Genomic DNA, 20,275 nt, shown 5'->3' with positions numbered 1-20,275 from the left:
TTTTAGTGAAGAAGAACCCTAACCCAAAGAGCTTATGGCAAATTATTACATTTTCTCCACTGCTGGACCCGCTCCCCTAAAAGGTTTCATGCACTGAGAAGGGCATCCCGCTCATTGCAAAGGAAACTCTAGGGCACATTTTATGACTTATTGGAGGGGGGGGGCATTTTTTTCTAATTTTATCCATTTGCCTCTCAGAGGGCACTAAAGGGGGTATTTTATCAAATTGTATCCAGTCAAAGGGCACAAGAGTGAAATTCGGCCAATAAGAGTGAACCAAAGAGGATACTTTGTAAATGTTTTCCATTAAAAGAGCACTAGAGGATGCTTTGTCCATTGAGAGGGTACTGAATTTTTTCAACTTTCTGCACTCGTGAACTAAAAGTGGCTCTGTCAAGTTTTGTCAACTCATATGGAAGCAAAGATGAAACTTTGTAATTTCCATTCCACTTAGAGGGCACAAAAAAGTTTGTCAGTTTACTCTACTTATGAACTTAATATAGCTTGTCAAATTGTGTCCACTAAGAGGGCACTAAAGGGGGCATTTTAACAAATTTTGTCCATTCAAAGGTCACTTAAATTGACACCTCTTCAAATTTTGTCCCCTGAAAGGACACTTAATAGGACAGTTAGTCTTTTTTTCCACTAAGAGAGCACTTGCGAGGGCTAGTCAAATTTTGTCCCCTAAAGAGGGCACTAAAAGGGCCTTTTATCAAATTTTGTCCACATAGGGCACAAGAGAAACTTTGTTAAATTTGGCCAATAAGAGAGCACCAGAGAGGATACTTTGTCAAATTTTACTTTATCACTTAGAGGGAACTTAGGATGACACCTCTTGCAATCTGACCACTAAAAGGGCACTAAAGAGGGAATTTTGTCAAATTTCATCCACTCAGAGTGGTGCAGTAAAGATGACACGTTGTAAATTTTTCCCACAAAGAGTGCATGAAAGAGGGTGTTTTGTTGATTTTCTCCACTCGTTACTAAAGAAGGCACTGTCAAATTTTGTCCACTCAGAGGGCACTTAAGTTGACATCTCATTGCCCATTGAAAGGGCACTATAGAGGACACCTTTAAAAATTTTGTCCACTCAGAGGGCACAAGAAGGATTTTTTAAAATTTGGCCAATATGAGAGCAACAAAGAGGGTATGTTTTCCATCAAAAAGGAACCAAAGAGGACACTCTGCCAAATGTTGTTTACTCAGAGTGCACTTAGAAGGGTACTTTATCTACTACAGTATCATTTTGAGTCGGCCAGTGAGTATAGATGTAACCTTACTGTAACCTTGGCTTCTTATGCAGAGAAAGCAACTAAATATGAACTCCTAAAAAGTGCAAAGGCTTTTGTGTTAGCTTGGGTTCATTGGTCATTTTATACATGCCCTCCAGCTTATTTCAAAATGTGTAACAATGTTTAAGAGGTATTTTATAGACAAATCACAAATGAGCTGTCTCCTACCTCCAATTGGTCCTGGGGTTAGACCACAATGGGGCCATTTTGTGGAACTTATTATATTAATTTTTCAATATCATTGTATTTGTTTTATTCCCAAATCATGACAATGGGAAAAGTTGCTTGAAAATCTGTCATTTTGAAATAGAAATAACAGATTTTTAAATGTGAAATTAAAAATGCACTCACTTCTAACTTCTAAAATGGAATCTAGCCATCTCTTTCTTGCCATTTTGACAGTTATACCTACCATCCTCCCACATATGAGCATACTCCATGTCGCATTAATTTTTGAGGACATGCACAGCCAATTAACTGAATTGACGAAGGCAACATGTGGCAGCTATCATGTGTTTACGTGGGTATAGTTAACATCAAGTATATCTCAAATTTAAATGGTGAAGACTGACACATCCCCTACCAAGTCAGAGTAAATGTGGCTGAAGAAACACAAGCAAGACCTGGGTTTACTGTACCAAAGCATACCCTTCTTTACTGAACCAAACCAGAATGTTTGGTACAAAACCACTGACTGAGTGCTACCTGTGTTTGGGGAAGTTGTCCCTTTTTGGAGACAGCTGTCAGTATTTTTCTGCAAGCCTGTGGATCACCAGAATATAATTACAGAGTTAAAGAAGCTCAGTGTTAGACAGTAAAATAGATAGATGGGTTTCCTTACTTCAGAAAGTAAGTTCCAGAGACTGTTCTTTTAATTTACTGCAGACAGAGACAGATTGTAGTCTGCTTGTTTATTTGTTTATTCTAGGTCACCTGCACGACTTTGACATTTCATTTTTTCCTTTGCATCCACTGATAAAGTAAATTAAACATGGATGGCAACTTTGTATTAATTTACCCAAGCAATCTCCTACATGACACATTGCCTAAACAGACAAATCCTCTTGATCATAACACACAGCATAGCATCAGAGGGACCCTGGGCCATTTCAAAGTGGCAATATCCCCAGGATTGCTGCATTGATATTACACTTTAATGCAATCTCAGGAGCCACTGAGCAGCCCAGTTTGATTGGATAATACCGGCACATTGAGCTCTCAGGCATAAATCTTCATTCATATGTATAAATCACTCAAAATAGAGGAAGGGGATTTGAGTCACAAATCCAAAAAAAGAGCAATAACCGTGAAGGAGGAAAAGTCCAATACAACACATTTCCACATCCCACTGAGCAGGAAGTTTTTTTACGGCTTGGAAGGAGCCCAGGACACGAGTCTCTTCAAAACACTTTTAAATGAACCAATCATCCCTGTGATTGTTATGGAGACAGTCAATCAGGAGGTAAATCCAGAGCTTGTTGAGGATACTTGAGCACATGATGAGGAAAGAGCAACAACTACAAGGTCTGTGAAGGAATTTTTTTTTCCTTTTTATGGAAATTTGTGTCTTCAAACCTCTGCACATAACAAAGTTGTGTCTGGGTGTGCAAAGGCATCTCATACATTTCTTATTTTTCACATATCCAATACCGCAGAAGGTTTTATATATATAAAAAAAAACAGGTTTGTCGTTGAGCCAAATTGGACTTTTCTTTAATTCCAGTCAGGGTTTGACATTATTCTCATGGCAGTTCTAGCCGGCTCCGAATGAAACGTGTCCGTGCACAGAAGTCAAGGTTGCACTATCACCTGTTCCTAAAGGAATATTTGGCCCTCGATTTGAAATTCAGAAGGTTTTTTTCCCACACGTTCAGTAAAACATTAAAATAGTCTTTGGAAAACTGACCTTGAGACTTGTCACTCAAGATATGACTCTATTTCTTTACTTTTTTGGGGTTTACACCACGGTCGAACCCGCTTGACTTCAAAGTCTTCTTTGATATGTATTTCCTGCAACGTCAGAGCCAAAATGGACAAACCCTGGAGAGTCTTTCTGATGTAAGACCCATGAGAGTTCTGAATGTGAGCTAAAGGACACAGTTCATTAGGATTAGATCTTACTTTATGCATTGTTTTGTGTACAAAATACAGCACAGATACAGCTCTGCCAAGAGTTTGCTAAGAAACTCTGCAGTTCTGCCTTTGACACGATGGACCACAAGATCTTATTTCAAAGTTAGAAAATGTGTGGGCATTAAAAACACTGCCCTCGGATGGTTTTAGTTCTATCTCACTAATACAATAATACCCATGTGGGCTCCCACAATGCACCGCTTCCCGATAGACTGAAGTCTTTCACATGAACTTAACCACAGAAAATGAGCTTGCTGTGGACTGGAAAGGAAATATGTAAAGAGTAAAAATATAAATATTCAGATGACTTTTGACTTGTCTGAGAAGCCGTGACTTTTTAAGTGAAATGAGACATTAAGGGCTGCAGAGAGAAGCTGACCTTGCTTAACCAAAGATTTTAGAGAGGGACAATATAGCCAGCAATTAATCACAATCAAAAGAAAATTTGTGCACTAATTGGGGTTTGTTGTAATTAATGTGATTAATCTTGACAGCCCTAATTTTTAATGAACACATTATCCCTCTTCATGGCATCGCTGGTGGTATCCTGATCGATCCACCTTTACAAAGTTATTGTGAAGATTAAATGCACTTATTGATGATCTCCCTTAAAGATTGGTCTCATAACCTGAATTCACTCCTCGCAGATTTTTACCTACAGAATTGAGGAGTGATAAGATAACAGCTTAAACCCCCAGCCGGAGCCAACAGGTGGATGCTGGGGTGGAAGTGGGTTGTAAGTGAGAGCACAGTGCCGATCCAGGGCAGCAGGCGATTGCAGAGCAGAGGAAGAGACGGGAAATCTTGCAGCTTAAATAGACCACTAATTCAGGAGGATGTGAGTCACATGATTTGATTAAGATGCATGTCAGGTGCTGATCATCGTGCAAAAATAACTCGCAAGCTTCATTTAATTGATTTTAAATTTCTAATAAAACTGAGGTAATTTTATTCAGACAACCAAACATGACATGTTTCAGCTGCTCTCACCCCTAACAGCTCAAAACTGCACATCTGTCAATAATCTGGGTGTCGGGTGACAGTACACCTCAGCGGAGCAGGTGTCCATACAGAGAAGCTTTAGTCCTTGTGGGATTGATTCCTGATCTAGATGATTGATGCATGTTCCCCCCACTCTCTCTTCCCATGTTTCCTGTCTCTCTTCAGCTATCCTATCAATAATAAAATAAATAAATAAAAACTTTTTAAAAAGTTTTTGAAAATGACTTTGAAAGAGCAGTTCATGGTTTTGTTGCAACTTGTACAGTATGAAAACATAACTCATATCCTACAGACTATTCATTGGCTTCCTGTGAAATTTAGAATTGATTTTAAGATGTTATTGGTTGCTCTTAAGGTTTTTAAGGTCACAAGTTATGCAAAATGCCAGCTGAAAGGAGGCTCAGGAGAGCCACATCCATTTCCTGAGAGGGGCGGAGTCACACATTTCAGTAATACTTGAAGACACAGACACAGAAATGGCTTGTTCTGGGGTTTTTTAGACATGCAAAAATCCAACACTGGAATTTTTTTTCAGCAACAAACTTCACAGGCATGTTTTGGGGACCTCTGAGACCAATATGAATTTGTCTTAAAGGGGTAAAATATGTGACCTTTAAATAACAAGCACCATCATATCTTGTTGACCTCCTGTTCCACCAGACCCCAGCTCCACCACTCAAGTCAGATAGACCATTTCGTATATCTATTGCATGGATATAGTTCACATTCATCTGGGAAACCTCCCATACAAAGTGTTTGGGTAAGGCAGAACTAAAAAAAAATATCAGAAGGGGACTTGGAGTCAGAGCGGAGTCTGTTACATTCATTAAGGCCAATCAGAGCACAATGAGACACAGTGAGGTAGTAGGCAGGCACAGCTCCAGTGCTAACCTTAGATATACAAGCTACTGCTTCCATAGGGTTTTATGGAGGGGGGTTGTCAAATTCACACTGAGGCCTATCGGGAGACATGCAAAAACATATCTTTGCAAAGAGAAGCTTTCGAAGTGGCCTTTCGTCCTTTTTTAATAAAGGAATGTGGTTAAAGTCTGCTACATATTTACAGCTACATCCAAGCTAAGTGTTACTGTGGTGGCAGTCATTGCATACACTGGCTTATAGTACAACTCAACCCCATCTGTAATGATTGCAAACTCATGCTGAAGCAGATTAGGAGAAAAGCGGAAGCATCTTTTCCATCATGGAAAGCTTTAGTGTGACTCTTTGCTTTTGTTTTGGTAAAGAAATGTTCTGATCAAGGAATGGTATGGAACAATCTTCTGGTCCATATTAGATCTGCTATCTCTTCCCTGTCCTTCAATGCTGACTAACTCTGTCCCCTCCCTCTCCCATTGTTTTACATTTTAAATTGACCAGATCGATGCTCTTAAATGTTTGTTTGTCTATCTTATTTGTTTGTCTATTATGTTTGCTTGAAAAACACTCTGGTCCATTTATGTTATTTTATGAGGGATGTATTAATGTGCTTTGACTTGACAAAGTAGCTCCTTGCCATGATGGTTTGAGACCACAGATGGACAAACACTGGATGACATGAAGCATGATGTTCTCAGTCCTGGGCTGCCACCTAATGGTTTAGCTCCATTGTCTGTGTTGAACAGATGAACCATTGTTACCATTTCCCCATTGGTGTTGGCTTTACGTGAAGCACTTTAAGCTCTCACTACTCTCATAGTAAATCCTCTGCAGGCAGAGCCCAGCAGTGTTCCTACAAGCTTTCACAGGCTGATTTACATTCATGTAGTTGAGCTCAATTAGCCCAAGAACATGAAATGACCAGAGTGTGAACAAGTATCAAAAAAATAAGCCTTAAGTGGACTTTGCGGCCTAACTACATTCATCCCAGAGGTACAAGTTCACTCTGGAATCGATGTGATTTGTTGCTGTGACATGTTTTGTCTGCACTGAGATAACAAGAATGAATGAAAACAGCAGGCAAGGAGGCTTGAAACCCAAAGTGCGAATTAAAGAGACAGCAGACAGAAGTGCTTTTATTCATGTCTCCTTCCCTGTTCGGTCCCTCGGTTCAGGCGCTGAGAGTGATTGGCACTGCAATCACAGGAGAGTTTTCTGGCACCAAATCTGACTGTTTGTAGATGCAGAGCGCAGTGAAGAATTCATATTCATACAGTGTGTTTCGAGTGTCACCTACTCAGAGGATTCAGACTCCGAGCACACTCTCTGGGCGCTCTTGGCCATGGAGGTGCATCAAAGCATCCAAATAATTACAGCGGTAGCCATATGACATCAAGATGGTTTAGCTTGTGAGCGAGCCGCTCTCTAGTCCAGGCAGATAAAACGGCTCTTCCTTGGGGCAAAACGCATTAGACATTTTTTAATCTTTCCTTTTATCTGCCAATACACTTTTATTTTATTTCACTTGGTTGATTTCCCAAGGCTGGCTATTTCCATTACTTTTTGTATGGTCGCCGTCTCTTTTGCCTGTAACTGAATGTTAATTACACTTTATTTGCCATGAATTTAATATTTGGAATTTCAATATAGTTTAACAAAGATGGGACCCTTTAATAGATCAGATTTTATAGATCAAATCAAGATATGCTCTTGGCACTTCTATTAAACTTGGAGTTGAACAAAGGAAAGAGGAAATGGAGCAGACCTGTTACACTTAGCAGGAGCAGCAGTGAGAGAGGGATGTAATGTCATCACATAAGCTGATGGAGCTGTAAGATTTCTTAGATACAGAAGGTAGGACAAAAACCTGCAGAAAGCTTAGGTCCACTTGAACAATCAATGAAATGAAATGTTTTCATTAAGCAAGTGTTCAGAGTTACTCAAAGGCAGAAATATAAAATCATACTTTTACAGATGGGCCACGGGAGTCGACCTTGATCTTACATGCGAAACTTAAAGGCACACTGATGTTTGCTATGACAGTTGCATATACTTTCTAACTGTCTAGATGTTGAAATGCTCACCCTCGCCAGTGAGACATCCTTCAATGAAACATATCAATTTTGAGGCCAATTTTTAGGAATTTCTGTAAAAATCAGAGCTCAATAGGTTAAGAAAAAATAGAAGGAATGACTCATTTGTGTCACTTCCTGTTGCCATAAGGGGGTGTAACATCAAAACAATTTAATAAACCTTTGAATATGTAGAGGGAAAGATCTTGATCATACATGTAAAATTTTAAGGCAATCATGTTTGGTATGAGAGTTACATATACTTCCTGTCAAACTGGCGAGATACTGAAATGCTCGCCATTCCCACTGAGACATCCTTCAATCAAACGTATCTGTGTTGTGGCCAATTTTTGAGGCCTTTCCTTCAAATCAATGCTCAACAGGTTAAGCAAAATAAGAGGCATGAAGACATTACACGTTTATGTCACTTCCTGTTGCCAGAAGGGGGCGCTATGATGAGATGTTTGCATGTATGTGTGGCACCATTTAAAATGCCTTATTTTGAAATTGAGATGAAGCTGGTGGACTTCTTGTTGGGACTTGGGCTTCCTCCAAGAGGCTATTGTGTAATTATGACTCATATGCAGCCTAGGCTGAATGGTGTTTGGGGGCTGAATATTTAAAGGGAAATTTTGAAAAATCAGTGGCAGAAATGTTCAATTGCCAGAAGGGGGCGCTGTAACAAAGTAATGATATGGATCAATGTGTGATCGTCCCTGTAAAGTTTGTTGATGATAAACAATAAGCACAGAAAGGTTACAAGGCCTCATTAATGCATTTTCACTGCAAAAAATCTGCATAAAAGAGGCACGGCCTGCCCTATACTGAAAACTCACAGTTTGCAAACTTTAGATCTCCAGGTTGGCCAGTATGAGCAAAAAATTCTGGAGTAATTCAGCTAAAATCCCTCTGACATGTTAATTAAAATATAAAACTTGTGTATCGCTCAAAAATGCCAAAATTTGACACTTAGCTGTTTGTAGTGTGCTTCCTGTGCATTTTAGAGGACGGTTCCAAAATTCCTTTTTTTCTGACTCATCATGATAGATGTATTTACCTATTTTCATGCACATAGCTCTTACCCAGTCCCCCATCTCACATTTTACTTGATGGACTTTCACAATTCTGCCAAAATAGCAACATTTCCACTGGGGGACAATTTCCTGTAAAGTTTGGTGAATAATTGAGCATGTCAAATCCCCAGAGTTAGCGATTTTTTCAACAGAAAAATAATGTCTACAGATACAATAGTGTCCTGGCCAACCAAAGTCAGTACTTGGGCCTTAATAAAAGCAAAGTAGTGGCATGTGGAACAAATGAGTAACCACTTGGTGGTCAACAGGGGCCTAATGAGTTACAACTGCTTCTAAAACAGGGCTAAAACGAGAAGGTAAATGCTAGTTGGCCAGAGAATGAGTGTGTAATGAACAGCTAGTTACCCTGAAGAAGAGCAAGTAACTAATTGCCTGGTAACCATGGAAACAATGAGTCACTAACAGCTCGTTAACTAGGGGGCAACACAGGTTACATCAGCTCAGGGTGTATGTTCCTTTATTGCGTCCACTGTATAATAAGATGTGTGATTTTGACAAAAAGTTCCACCAATTAGACAGAAAAAGCTTATTTTGACAAAACATACTATTTCACAAAAATATATAAGTTGGGTATGAATTATAATATGCAATTATAATTTTATGATTGAAATATAGTGCATTAAATTACCGTAATTGAAAACAAGATTTAAATTTACATATACACTGTAAAAAAATTACTTTATTGATGTTGAGTGAACGAAAAATGAAGTATTGGGTGCACTTTTGATAACTGAACTAGTTGATACAACAGAGTATACTGTTTTTATAAAACGATGAAAGATGGGTGAACATACAGATTTAAGTTGACATTTTCTGGGGCCTCAGCTTAAATATTTGGTGCAACTATTTTAGTTTAGCCAAATGAAAAAAATATTTCTACTGGAAAATGTTTCAGCAAACTCAACATTTTTAGCTATGAGCATATATGTCGACTAATAGCAACATAAAGTATTATAAACACACTATACATGAAAAGCTGTGAAACTTGTTATTTTAGATTGGGTCGTCATATTTGTTTTTACAGTTTATATTTCTTATATTCAGACTTCACTCTGCAGCTGACTTTATTCATATCAAGACAGTCAATCACATTTATATCACAAAATATTATCTAGATAACGGTCAATAAACATGATCCCTACATATAAAAAATAAAATTAAGTTTAAATAATTTCATTAAACCTTTTATGTAATTAAGGTAAAATGCAGATAAAACATACGGCATTTGTGCCTGCATATTAGAGTTCTTTATAAAAAAAAAAAAAAATTCTACCTTAGTATAAAAGACCAGTCGTTCTCAGTTGGTGGGTTGGGACCCAAAAGTTGGTCGCAGAGCCATATTCAGTGGGTCATGTATGTGTCTATAAAAAAATGGTGGAAAAAAGTCTATGAAGTATTTAAATCCTCAGCAGACGTGCTACATAATTTAATTTGATCCTTTTTACTGTGATAAAGGATCAACTTATTTATTTTCCTCAGTATTTTAATCCATTTATCTCTTTTTCTTTTAATTTTAAACTGCTTTTCTCATGATAATGAAGTTATTCCTCAAGATCTTTGGAAAAATGGCAAAAATGCACACACTGTCAAGGGAAATTGACTTAAAAAATGTGCTAATGTTGTCCTGATGCGTTTTCAGCCCTTTTTTTCCCCATGCAAGAATCCTACAGATTGCAACTTTTTTTTTTTTTTTTTTTTTACAAAAATGCAATGTAGATTTATTCCTTTATTTTTTTTTAATTTGTTAAAATTTGGCATTAAAGAGACTGGTGGGTCCTGGGGGTAGACCAGTTGAGTGTACCTGTAAAAGCCGTACCAAAATCTCTGTCCCAAAACCTGTCATTTCAAAAACTGTTTTTAAAGTCTGCCTCTACATGGAATGCAGTAACTCACAGTTTACTGAAATACAGACATTATAGCAAAAGTCTGCGTTAGTTTAGAGGCAAAAACTGTGTCTAAACATAGAAGACACAACAAAAATCTTGTCATTTTTAGGAAATGAATGTGGTCCAGATTGCTAGTTTTTCATTAGTTAGTGATTCAATCCTGATCATATTTGATAAACTTAATAATTCCTTTCCATTGATCATGAAACTGGGTAGTTACTCAATACTGAATCATAATTAATGATTACCATTTCATTGGTTACTCATTGTTTGCTATGTACTAAAAATGAGGCATCACACTGAGGGGTCACAGTACCTTATCATTAGTTCTCCATCCTCTGGTTAGTGGTCATTTATTAATTCACTACACAGTAATAATGCTGGTTTTGATGTATATTAATTAGCTGTTAGTTGGTCATTTGTTGCTTCAAGAACTAGCAGTTAGTCATAGGTTTGTTTCCTGGTGATCTGAGTGTCATTTACTGGTAAAGGTGGAATGTGTAATATTTAGCCGAGTAGCATTTAGCAGAACAAACTTGGGAAAAATGGAACACAATATTTATATTTAGGCCCATCTATATTAGTGTTTAATCACCTGCATGTATACAGTTTTTTTCTTTTTTATTAACATAGAATAAGCACTTTATTCATACACAGAGAGGACCCCCTCCATAGACAGTTGTGCGTTTTTTGGGGGGTACCATTGGTTGCCACGCTTACCACCAGAGAAGTGAGCATTGCAATCTGGAACCTGACTGTTAGATGTTGATAATAGTCACAGTTTTACTCATCGCACCTGTGAGTGTTGCTATAACTATATACTGTGTTATGTTATGCTGTATTTTTTCTGTATTCATGCCAATCAGGATGGCTGCAGGATTTTACACACTTTAAAGACAGTGACTTGACACCAGCACAATAGCACTGGTGTCATCTTTCCTCATTTGCAGGCTCTTCTCACGGATCCATACTTTACTCACTATAAAGAGCTGATTGCACTCATGCTGCTAAATGTTGCACTGTCGTGATTGCATCTAACAATTTGAACAACCTTCTGTGTTGGTGTGCAAATGTTACTTGTATTACATCCTATGCAGTACCATGTCTTTTATGTCATCTTGTCTTTGTTCTCAGCCTACTCTTTCATCTCTTCTGTCCGTGCTACCCTGGCTGCTTTCCACTCTTAATGCTTTTACCTTCTCTTGTGCACAAAGCTTTTGCTTCTGTGCTCAGCTTCTTTTGCGTCTCCAAACATGCACAGCACAGCTCCAATTACCCCTGCACCTAATATTACATAGTGCTGCGTGACTTTAAAAAATTCTTGTGCTTGACCATGAATTATGCCCCAAATACATAAAGGAGGGGATTCGACTTTAAAAACTGAAGATAGGAAACGAACAAAAAACAGCTATATTGCCAGGAGCTGCAGCCTCTCATTAACACTCATTAATGTTCACCTCAGTGCGCATCATTGTCCACAAGAGGTCAGACATTAACAGCAGAAGTCATAAATAGTGCACTAAATACCCCTGCCCTCTTACACACAAGAACACAAACGCAGCAGATACAAGTCTAGTTAAAGCTTTTTCGTGTTCTAAATAACTTTAATTTGAAAAGATTTGGGGGTTTCCTCTGAAACAGTCTTAGTTAGTACTCATACTGATCCTAAAGAGGCGGATGGGCCACTGGAATTCACGCTGAAAATGCTTTAGTTTGATCATGTAAATATGAATCAGTATATGTTTTCCTTTTATATTTTTATTCCTGATCATGTGTTTTTCCTCTGTGCAGAGGCTCAACGTATCACTGTCTGCATTTTCTTTAATCATACCATGACCTGCCTGGCCCACTTGACTTTAAAGAGGTTTGGCACGCCTTCTTTGTTGAAGGAGGCAGGTTCACGTCGTCACTCCATCCCGTGTCTCGGATTCAAACGCTTGGCCCACACGCAGACTGAAGCGCAACTCAACAGTTCCCACAGAGCAATGGGAACCGGATCAGGAGTTAATATGCAGCACTGTTCTGGAGGAGTAATGGCAAAAGGAGAACTTCTTTTTTAATATTCGGACCTAACCTCCACTGTAGAGGCGTTTAAACGCTGGTCAACTTTTCGCAAACCCCGGGAATTTCTGAACTTCAAGGTCTCCAAAAGGAAGCGCAAAAGGTGGACCGATTTTCCCAAAGAGGAGTATGGCCAGTGTACGGCTCGATTACGTTGCTCCGTGGTGGACGTACTGGCTGCACAATTTTCCACACTTTAATTTCATCTTTGAGCCCGTGGACAACACTTTCAAACCGGAGGAGGCGAGTTATCAGCAGGTTGGTAACTGTACTCGTGCGTAAAAGCGCACGAAGACGACAGAATTTCACGTGTCAGAGCTGTAGGGCACTGACTTTCTAAACAGTGTTGAACAACATGATTTAAAGTAGCACAAAGTAACTTTCGCTTCAGACACACTTCTAAATACGCTTTAAAACTATGTTTCTTAAAACTGTCTTTGACAAATGGGTTTTACTTGCTTGATAGCTCTAAGTGGACCCCGCTGTGCACTGCAGTTCTCACATGACGACACATGACCAGTATTAACTGGACAATGAAATATTTCAGCGGCTGCACAACTCTGTACAGTATCTCCAAGATGCTTTCACTTTAAAAATGACTAAAATCACACTTTTATGAGTATCTTTGCACTGTAAACAACACGTTTTCTCAGGGCTCTGCTCTTTTCTGTTGTGTTTGTTGTGTGTGTGTGTGTGATTAGAATGTGTAAGGAATGGCTATTTTAAGAACTTAAAGTTTCCTCAAAGAAAAAAGGAAAGGAAAGCTTTGCACAAACAGAGATTTAAGACCATCTTGTTTGATGAAAATGTCCAAAACTTGCCTGACTGGTGGGACTGGCTGTGCAATAGGACCACAGACAGTACAGATAAAACAGGGGGTGTAATGGACAAAAGGATTCTCATGCTCAGTGGTTAACCTTATTAAGTTACTTTAATATTATTTTCATATTATGCCTTTATGTTCTGATTATGGGCTCATTCCCTGTTTGCCTGCTGTGCAAACATGATTAAGTTTGTCCACAAAAAGTTGGATTTATCTTCAAAGGGACTTTTGCAATGGAGTCAAATTAATTTAATTGAAATCATTAATGAGGCAGACTGCAGTGATCACAGAAAAAGTTTGTTTTTATTTGCAGCATAAAAGAAATAATGTTTAAATCATATTGTAAAATGTTTACAGGCAATTTGTTTACAGGGAAAGACTTTGCCTTTTGTATTTAGGCTCCCCTTTAAAGTGAAAAATGTCTGAGAACCACAAAGAAATGTGCACCCTTGTCCTTGTCACTGTACATATGTGACACCAGGTCATTCATGAATACAGAAGCAATTACTGTCCTGATCCCTCCTGCCCTTCACTATTCCTCTTTCTCCAGTATCCATGTGGGTCACTGAATCCCAGCAGTGAAGAGTAAAGAGTGCCATGTTTGCATCACAGAGGGACTGTTTGTAGTCTTTAAGAGCTGACACGGCCTCTCAAGCTGTGAAATAACTCATGCTGCTTACTTGGCATGCTGGTCTGTTGTCTTTAAAGGAAACAGGCAAATGCATAACCACGTTTTCTTAGGCTTCTTATTTGATTAAATTAGACAGGCATCCGTTCTTAAGTCTGCTTTATACAAACCTTTTTGGGGAAATGAAAGAGCAATGACCTTCCATGGAAGGCCAGTGACTGTGAATGCTGGTAAAGGTTTCCATCCCTCTTCTCCTTCCTCTCATGCACCCTTTGTCTTGTTATGGCATTGCAGTTGCAAGAAATTGAGATCCCCGCTTGTGTAATTTTAAAACAATTGAGCTGGATGTGAGAAAAGAGAGTGGAACCAAAAGAACTGTGCAATGGATGGACTAGAACTGATGGCATAAAATTTCACCAGCATTAAAACCACCATAAAGCACAGATCCTCATGGCTCATCATCTGTGTCCCTAAAAACAACTACTTGTAAATCCTTGGATTAAGGTTTTGGCATGAGTGCAAGTAAAGGTAGGGCAGCTATGCCGGCACGTTTCTCTAGTGACCTATTTTATCTGAGAAGCAACTGATGTTACACCACTGAGTAAAATATCAACCTTTTTACCTATTCTACCATTGAGCGAGTTTGTAAAGCATTGTGAAGACACTTGTTAGGGCTTTTCTTCAGTTTGAACTTGTAACAATCCATTTTATAACAAGAATCTTCCTTCTCATGGAGTTGGAAGAAAATATCAGGAGTGCAATGTATCACACTCTGACTCATGGGATACAGTTAGGATGCCAATTATCATTATTTGATTAAAGAATACAGGCCTGTAACCAGAATCACAGCATCACTGATGAATGACTCTTTACAGGATGTGGGTAAAGTGAAAGAAGTTAAAGTAACAAAAAAGTGGAATAAACAGTGGTAAAAGTAAAAGGATAAAGCATGATTGTTTAAACAACAAATTTTAGTGACTGGATAAATTAATCCTGCTCCTCACCTTTGTAGGGGCATTTTCTATTAGCTTAGTTAATGAGATACCGTGATGTGACAAAATAAATTGTGTTGCAATTTATCAATTGTAGCAGAATTGCTGTATTTTATTATTGTGAGCATAGAGACATCATAGAGTTACAAATTTCACCTGACTGCACTTTTTCCCTTCATATTGATTGTTGTATTGTATTATGAGGGCACTGCAATTCCACCTCCTTTTTTCCATCAGATCATGTATCATTGTCTGGTTTATCAATTTAGTATCCTATGGCAGTATTTCAATAAGAATACAGAATGACTAAATTATAATTCTGTTGTTATTGCAGGCCACGTCACGTATCAAAAATTGTATCATAACGTATCTATTGTTAACGTTAGAGATCAGTTCATTGATGCTCTGCTGCTTGTTTTCATAGCCTGTTCCGCCATGCTCTGGCTCAGCGTCTGGAATGTTGTGTGACCCGCGGTGACCTTTTACCTTTAAACAAGAGTTTTTGCAACATATAGACTGAATACTCACAATAAGAGGAATTATGAGAGGAAAAACAAGTATAGAAAGCTGTTTTAATTGGACTGTTTTCAATATTATTTTAACCTCTTGTTCTCCTGTACAAGCAGACACACAGAGCTCTGTCTATCCAAATCTTCTTGTGACTTTAGTTTTAATTTGTGCTTCTTGGGATAATTTGATATTTAGTTTGTACTGTTATTAGGATTAATAACGCTAAGGAAGTTACAAGTACAGAAAGGTGAAGATGTACCAGTAAAACTCATTTTAATATTTATCTCCCAATTTAATGTCAGAGTAAGACATCTGGGCACCTGGATGTGATGAATAATTTCAGAATGTTAGCACAGGAGACCTGGCATTTAGTGTGTTTTATAAATAAGATCAAATGAACCTAGACTATTATTTTGTTTTCCCATTTTTTGCTAATTTTTGTTAAAGCAAAAAGTTATTTTGATTCAATAATCAGATGTACCGGATAGAATCGGACCGAACCGAATCGTTCTTTACTTTAATGAATTGTCAGTGAATCGTACTCTGTGTCTGGATTCGAATCGAATTGTCTCAAGAAGGAGAGATTCACTGACCTGATACGCCAGATGGATGTGTTTCACACATCCATCTGGGAAAGCTTCAACAGGAAACATCTGAGAAAAGGCAGAGGCTTTGAAAAAAACTTGGAGTGTGATTGGATGAACGTTCTGTCTGTCACATCTCTACGGGCCAATAAGAGCAACAAAACACGTGACGTAGCAGCTGTCGAGCTGCATGTGTGCAGCTACGGGAAATAACGCGAAACATGCCAACTGTAGACATGTAAGGACTCGACTTTTGTCGTTTTCAAAAAGAAAACAACTCACTGCTGTTCTTTGTTCTTCTTTTAACGAAGAATTGTTGTCAAGTTCTGATAAAACTGGCGCTTGAGCAGCATTCATGCAAAGCTCTCCCGCCAATTGTACCCCCTCTCGCTGCTGCTTGTTTACGACACAACTCTGCTGTGCCTGAAAGTACTGCCCCTCGTCGCCGATTGGTCCTGTCACTTTCTAACCGAGCCCAGACGGTTCAGATGGGAGCTGTGGAAGATGGATTCGCCAGTGAAAAACAAGGAAATGGGTGTATGCATCTGCTTCACACCCCTGTATTGTGTCACATAATACATAATATGTTCTATTGTGTTGAGTCATGACATATTGCTTCATATCATGGCAATAAACCCAATCACACTGTACTTTATTGTATTACACTGTATCGTATTGCATTGTATCATATAGTGTATCCATACTGTACATTTTCCTGTCCTCTCTACTCCATACTGTAATGTGTCATATCATGTTGTATTGTTATCATATTTAATTTTATTCAACTGGGCAATAAGTAAATCATACGTTCTATATAGTATCACATGGTAATGCACTATATTGTATCACACTTCATTGTATTGCACCATCTCCTATCCTATCATGTTGTATGTTGTGGAATGGTGAGTTAATCTGCCATTTCTGCCCCTACTGTCCTACCTGATAAATTAAACTCGGCTTTTAAAGGGGATCAGCAAACCATAACAGCAAAAGTCTGATATATGAAGGACATTGTGAAATGCAAACGAATAGAATTTAAATTCAGTCCCAGTATCAATGTCATCCAAATGGAATAATTAGTCACACATGCTGTAGTGTGCTTAGTCAGCCTGACTCAGTCTGCCTGAACTTGTGGACTTGAAATTTAAGTGCAAATAATTTGCAAATAAAATCAAGGTCAAAGTTACTCTCTCGATTGTTTTTAAACCAACTAAGAGCTCAGTTTTAGGTTTGAATTCTACAAATTAAATGCAGTAACCTAGAGCAGGGCATCCCTGCATGTTTTCTTTTCTCCTTCAAGTTGTTTTAACAGAACTTATCACTTACTGCCAGTGTTTTGTTTGTACAATCGTGTAAACACATTAAATGATCATGGATTTGTTTTATGAAGCTACTATAAAGACAAACAGATAAGATTATTTGTCTACTGGCTGAAGAGAACTAAAGTAGCTTGGGAAGAAATAAACAATATGATGGCTCAATAAAATGGTCATACTGCATGACATGACTATAAGACAATAAAATAGGATTGAAACGGGACTGGTATAATGAAAAAATGTTCACCAAAATAATCTGAGGCGAATAAACAATTCAATTTTAGTCAGCCTTGGAGCACTCCACCACTTCTTCACTTACTATGCGCTGATAAAAGTAACAGCTTCTCAGTGAATAAAAAAAAGAGAGGGCCATAGGGGTTTATCATCACAGCACAGAGTGTTTCAGTACTGTATTTCCTACTTTTTTCTCTATCAGTGTTTCTCTCCGTCCTTCGGGCTTTAAATGTTTTGTACACTCAGAAATCACAAGACTGCATGAAAACCATAGAGTCACATGATTCTCCCTTCCTGCAGCCTTGGATCCTTGCTGTTTTTCCTTTCAGCTTGAGACAAAGTTTTTCTCCAGCAGAAAATAATACTGATTCCCAAGGGGGGTCTCTTTACCCTTGGACCACCAAGTACTATATGTCTTTCCCTTGGCTGCAGCAGTGATAATGCTGATTAATGGACAAGATTGCTACACATATCTTGAAACAGGAGTGTTGTTTGATACCGTGGGGTTGTTTTCACTCAACCTTTTGATTGTTGGGGTCAACCTGCTTGACATCACAATACCTCACAACATCTATTTATCTCTGAAAAGATAACTGAAGTGAAGAAAGTGTACTGAAGTAGTTAGCGGACAAATAACCACACAGTCAGTCTAGGTTGTTTTAATCTGTTTTAATGTGATAATGAGAAATTTGTGGTTGTTTCCTCCAGATTTTTACTTCTTTAAGTCATTATCTCAGAATGGCAACACTGCATTTTCCTTGAAAATTAGTTAATTTCTTAAGATTGGGAGAAAACTGCTGATATTAATTTGATTTTACTGAGTGACCTCCAGAAACGAAGCCAGTTCCCTGACTGAATGGTCTAATACTGTAGCTCATTTCTCTATTAACTTACTGTACAGGAGGTAGGTTTTTAAATAACTCATCTCTTTGATATTTTTGAGGCATTCCACTTAAGCTGTGTACTACTTAGCTCTCTGTCTTCCAGTGCCACTCTGCTCTGTCAAACAAGCAGTAAATGAACCTTGGAAAGGAAAAGTAGGCTACTGCCTTTATGTTGTTTCTTTATGTAACTGAGTGAACTAGCTGCCCTGGCACATAAAGATAATGTGGGGTCAGTTGGAGTTATGAATAATTTGAGGCGTGGCTGAATTGACTGACAGGTGTCGCTACAGTGTGCCAGACGGCTAAAGCTCTTAACACACCCATGCCGTCCAACGCGCGTCAAAATGATTGGCCCCATTATTTTCTATAAACAAACCCACTCTGGTGGTGGCCAGATGCCCATGGGCGCGCCACGGCACGGCACTTTACACCACTTTATTCCCAGAGCAGCTGGCAGTGGCTGGCTGGGTGTTTTCCTGAAGAAAACTGCTGTTTTGTGCATCTCAGCTGCCCAAATAGCAGTGCTGTTTGAGGGCACAGAAAAAGAAATTTGGCACCATCTTTTGTTGGAGGTGTAAAATAGAAAGGAGACCTCAGCTGCTGGTGCAGTACCACTGCTCCAGTTGTTTTTTCACTTACCCGATGAGGCAGGGAGGTGATATCTGAGTGGGCTTTTAGCTCTGGTATAAAGCACCTGGCCATGCAGTGGCTGGTGGGGAGTTTAACCCTTGATGTGTTGCGGTTGTTGTGCAATTGAAGTGCGTCAAATGACATGCTGCGACACGACACATCGGTGTGTTTTGGGCTTAAGGCTTGCCTTGGTCCCACATTTATGTCTGTTGCTTAGTTGACAGCTAACCAAACTTGGGGTGTTTACGCTTTAGGGCCTGTGCCCGATAACTTTGCAGAGCAGATGAACACGCCAGATTCCATGCTTGTCATCAGGCAGATCTATCTTGCAAAGCTCCAATCGTGGCTTGTCTGGTAACAGACGGGCCAATCAGGGTCATTTCGGATCCAGACCAAGTACAATTGTACTGCCACCCAGTGAGAAATGGGGACCAGTCTAGCGATTCATTCGGGAACAATATTTTTTGATGAAAGTGAGACATATCTCATGCAATGATTATGTGAAAAGTCTATCTGGTGCGTTAAGTTATAGGCCCGAATCTTAAGACACCTGAGCCCAAAGTTTGGTTCTGTTTGATCAGTGTGAATGCAAATGTACAGCACTGAGATGTGAACAATCCTGCCATGTTGCAGCAGCTATATGCCATCATTGCACCAAAAAAACTTCTTTCCCTAGTCTTGCAGCTTGTCCACACTTTTCTAGATGCACTGCGGAAATCATTAGTCAACAGATGGTCTGTTATAACTGACCTAATGGATGACCACAAGTTGCAGTCAGCAAATTTCAAAGGCAACTCTAAAAATCTCCTTTCTCTTCAAAAAAACGTTTTATCTGCACAGCATGGGCCCATTTCACCCTAATAAACAGCAAGGTAGATGGAGTACAAAGAGGGTTATTGTTGGCATCTCAAATATGATTAAAAAAGCACCTGGATGGACTCCAGTGCCCCCATGGAACAAAGAATCAGCGAGTAGTTGATGACCTGAGTGGTTGCCATGGTTGTTTCTTCTTCTTTTTCCTTTTGGCAGATTTGCAAACCAGCTGTGTGCGTCCCACCACAAAATGCAGTGTACAGAGTATATACAAGTGCAGAACAGTGTTCCTAATATGAAAGCAGAGAAGGAGGGGAGGAGGAAGGGGAGAGCAATCATGCCTAATGTGAAAGCAGCATAAGTCGTTATCACTGCATAATGCAAATTAAATGTCTGAATGCATGCCTTCTAAGGGCTTCCTTTAAAATGATATCTTAGTAATGAT

General features: G+C 38.9%; 1 protein-coding gene across 1 annotated transcript in view; it reads left to right on the top strand.

Moving 5' to 3' along the window:
• Positions 1-12,285: 12,285 nt before the first annotated feature.
• LOC121503872 (protein tweety homolog 2-like) overlaps positions 12,286-20,275 on the top strand; it is a 68,595-nt gene continuing 60,605 nt past the window's right edge. The window contains exon 1 of the mRNA XM_041778445.1: positions 12,286-12,674. Coding sequence (XP_041634379.1) covers positions 12,546-12,674 — 129 coding nt within the window. The 5' untranslated portion in view covers positions 12,286-12,545. The remainder of the gene's footprint in view (positions 12,675-20,275) is intronic.

Source organism: Cheilinus undulatus, linkage group 21 (assembly GCF_018320785.1).
Source record: "Cheilinus undulatus linkage group 21, ASM1832078v1, whole genome shotgun sequence".
In the NCBI taxonomy this organism is placed as follows: Eukaryota; Metazoa; Chordata; class Actinopteri; order Labriformes; family Labridae; genus Cheilinus; species Cheilinus undulatus.
This window is presented reverse-complemented; position numbering and strand designations above follow the sequence as displayed.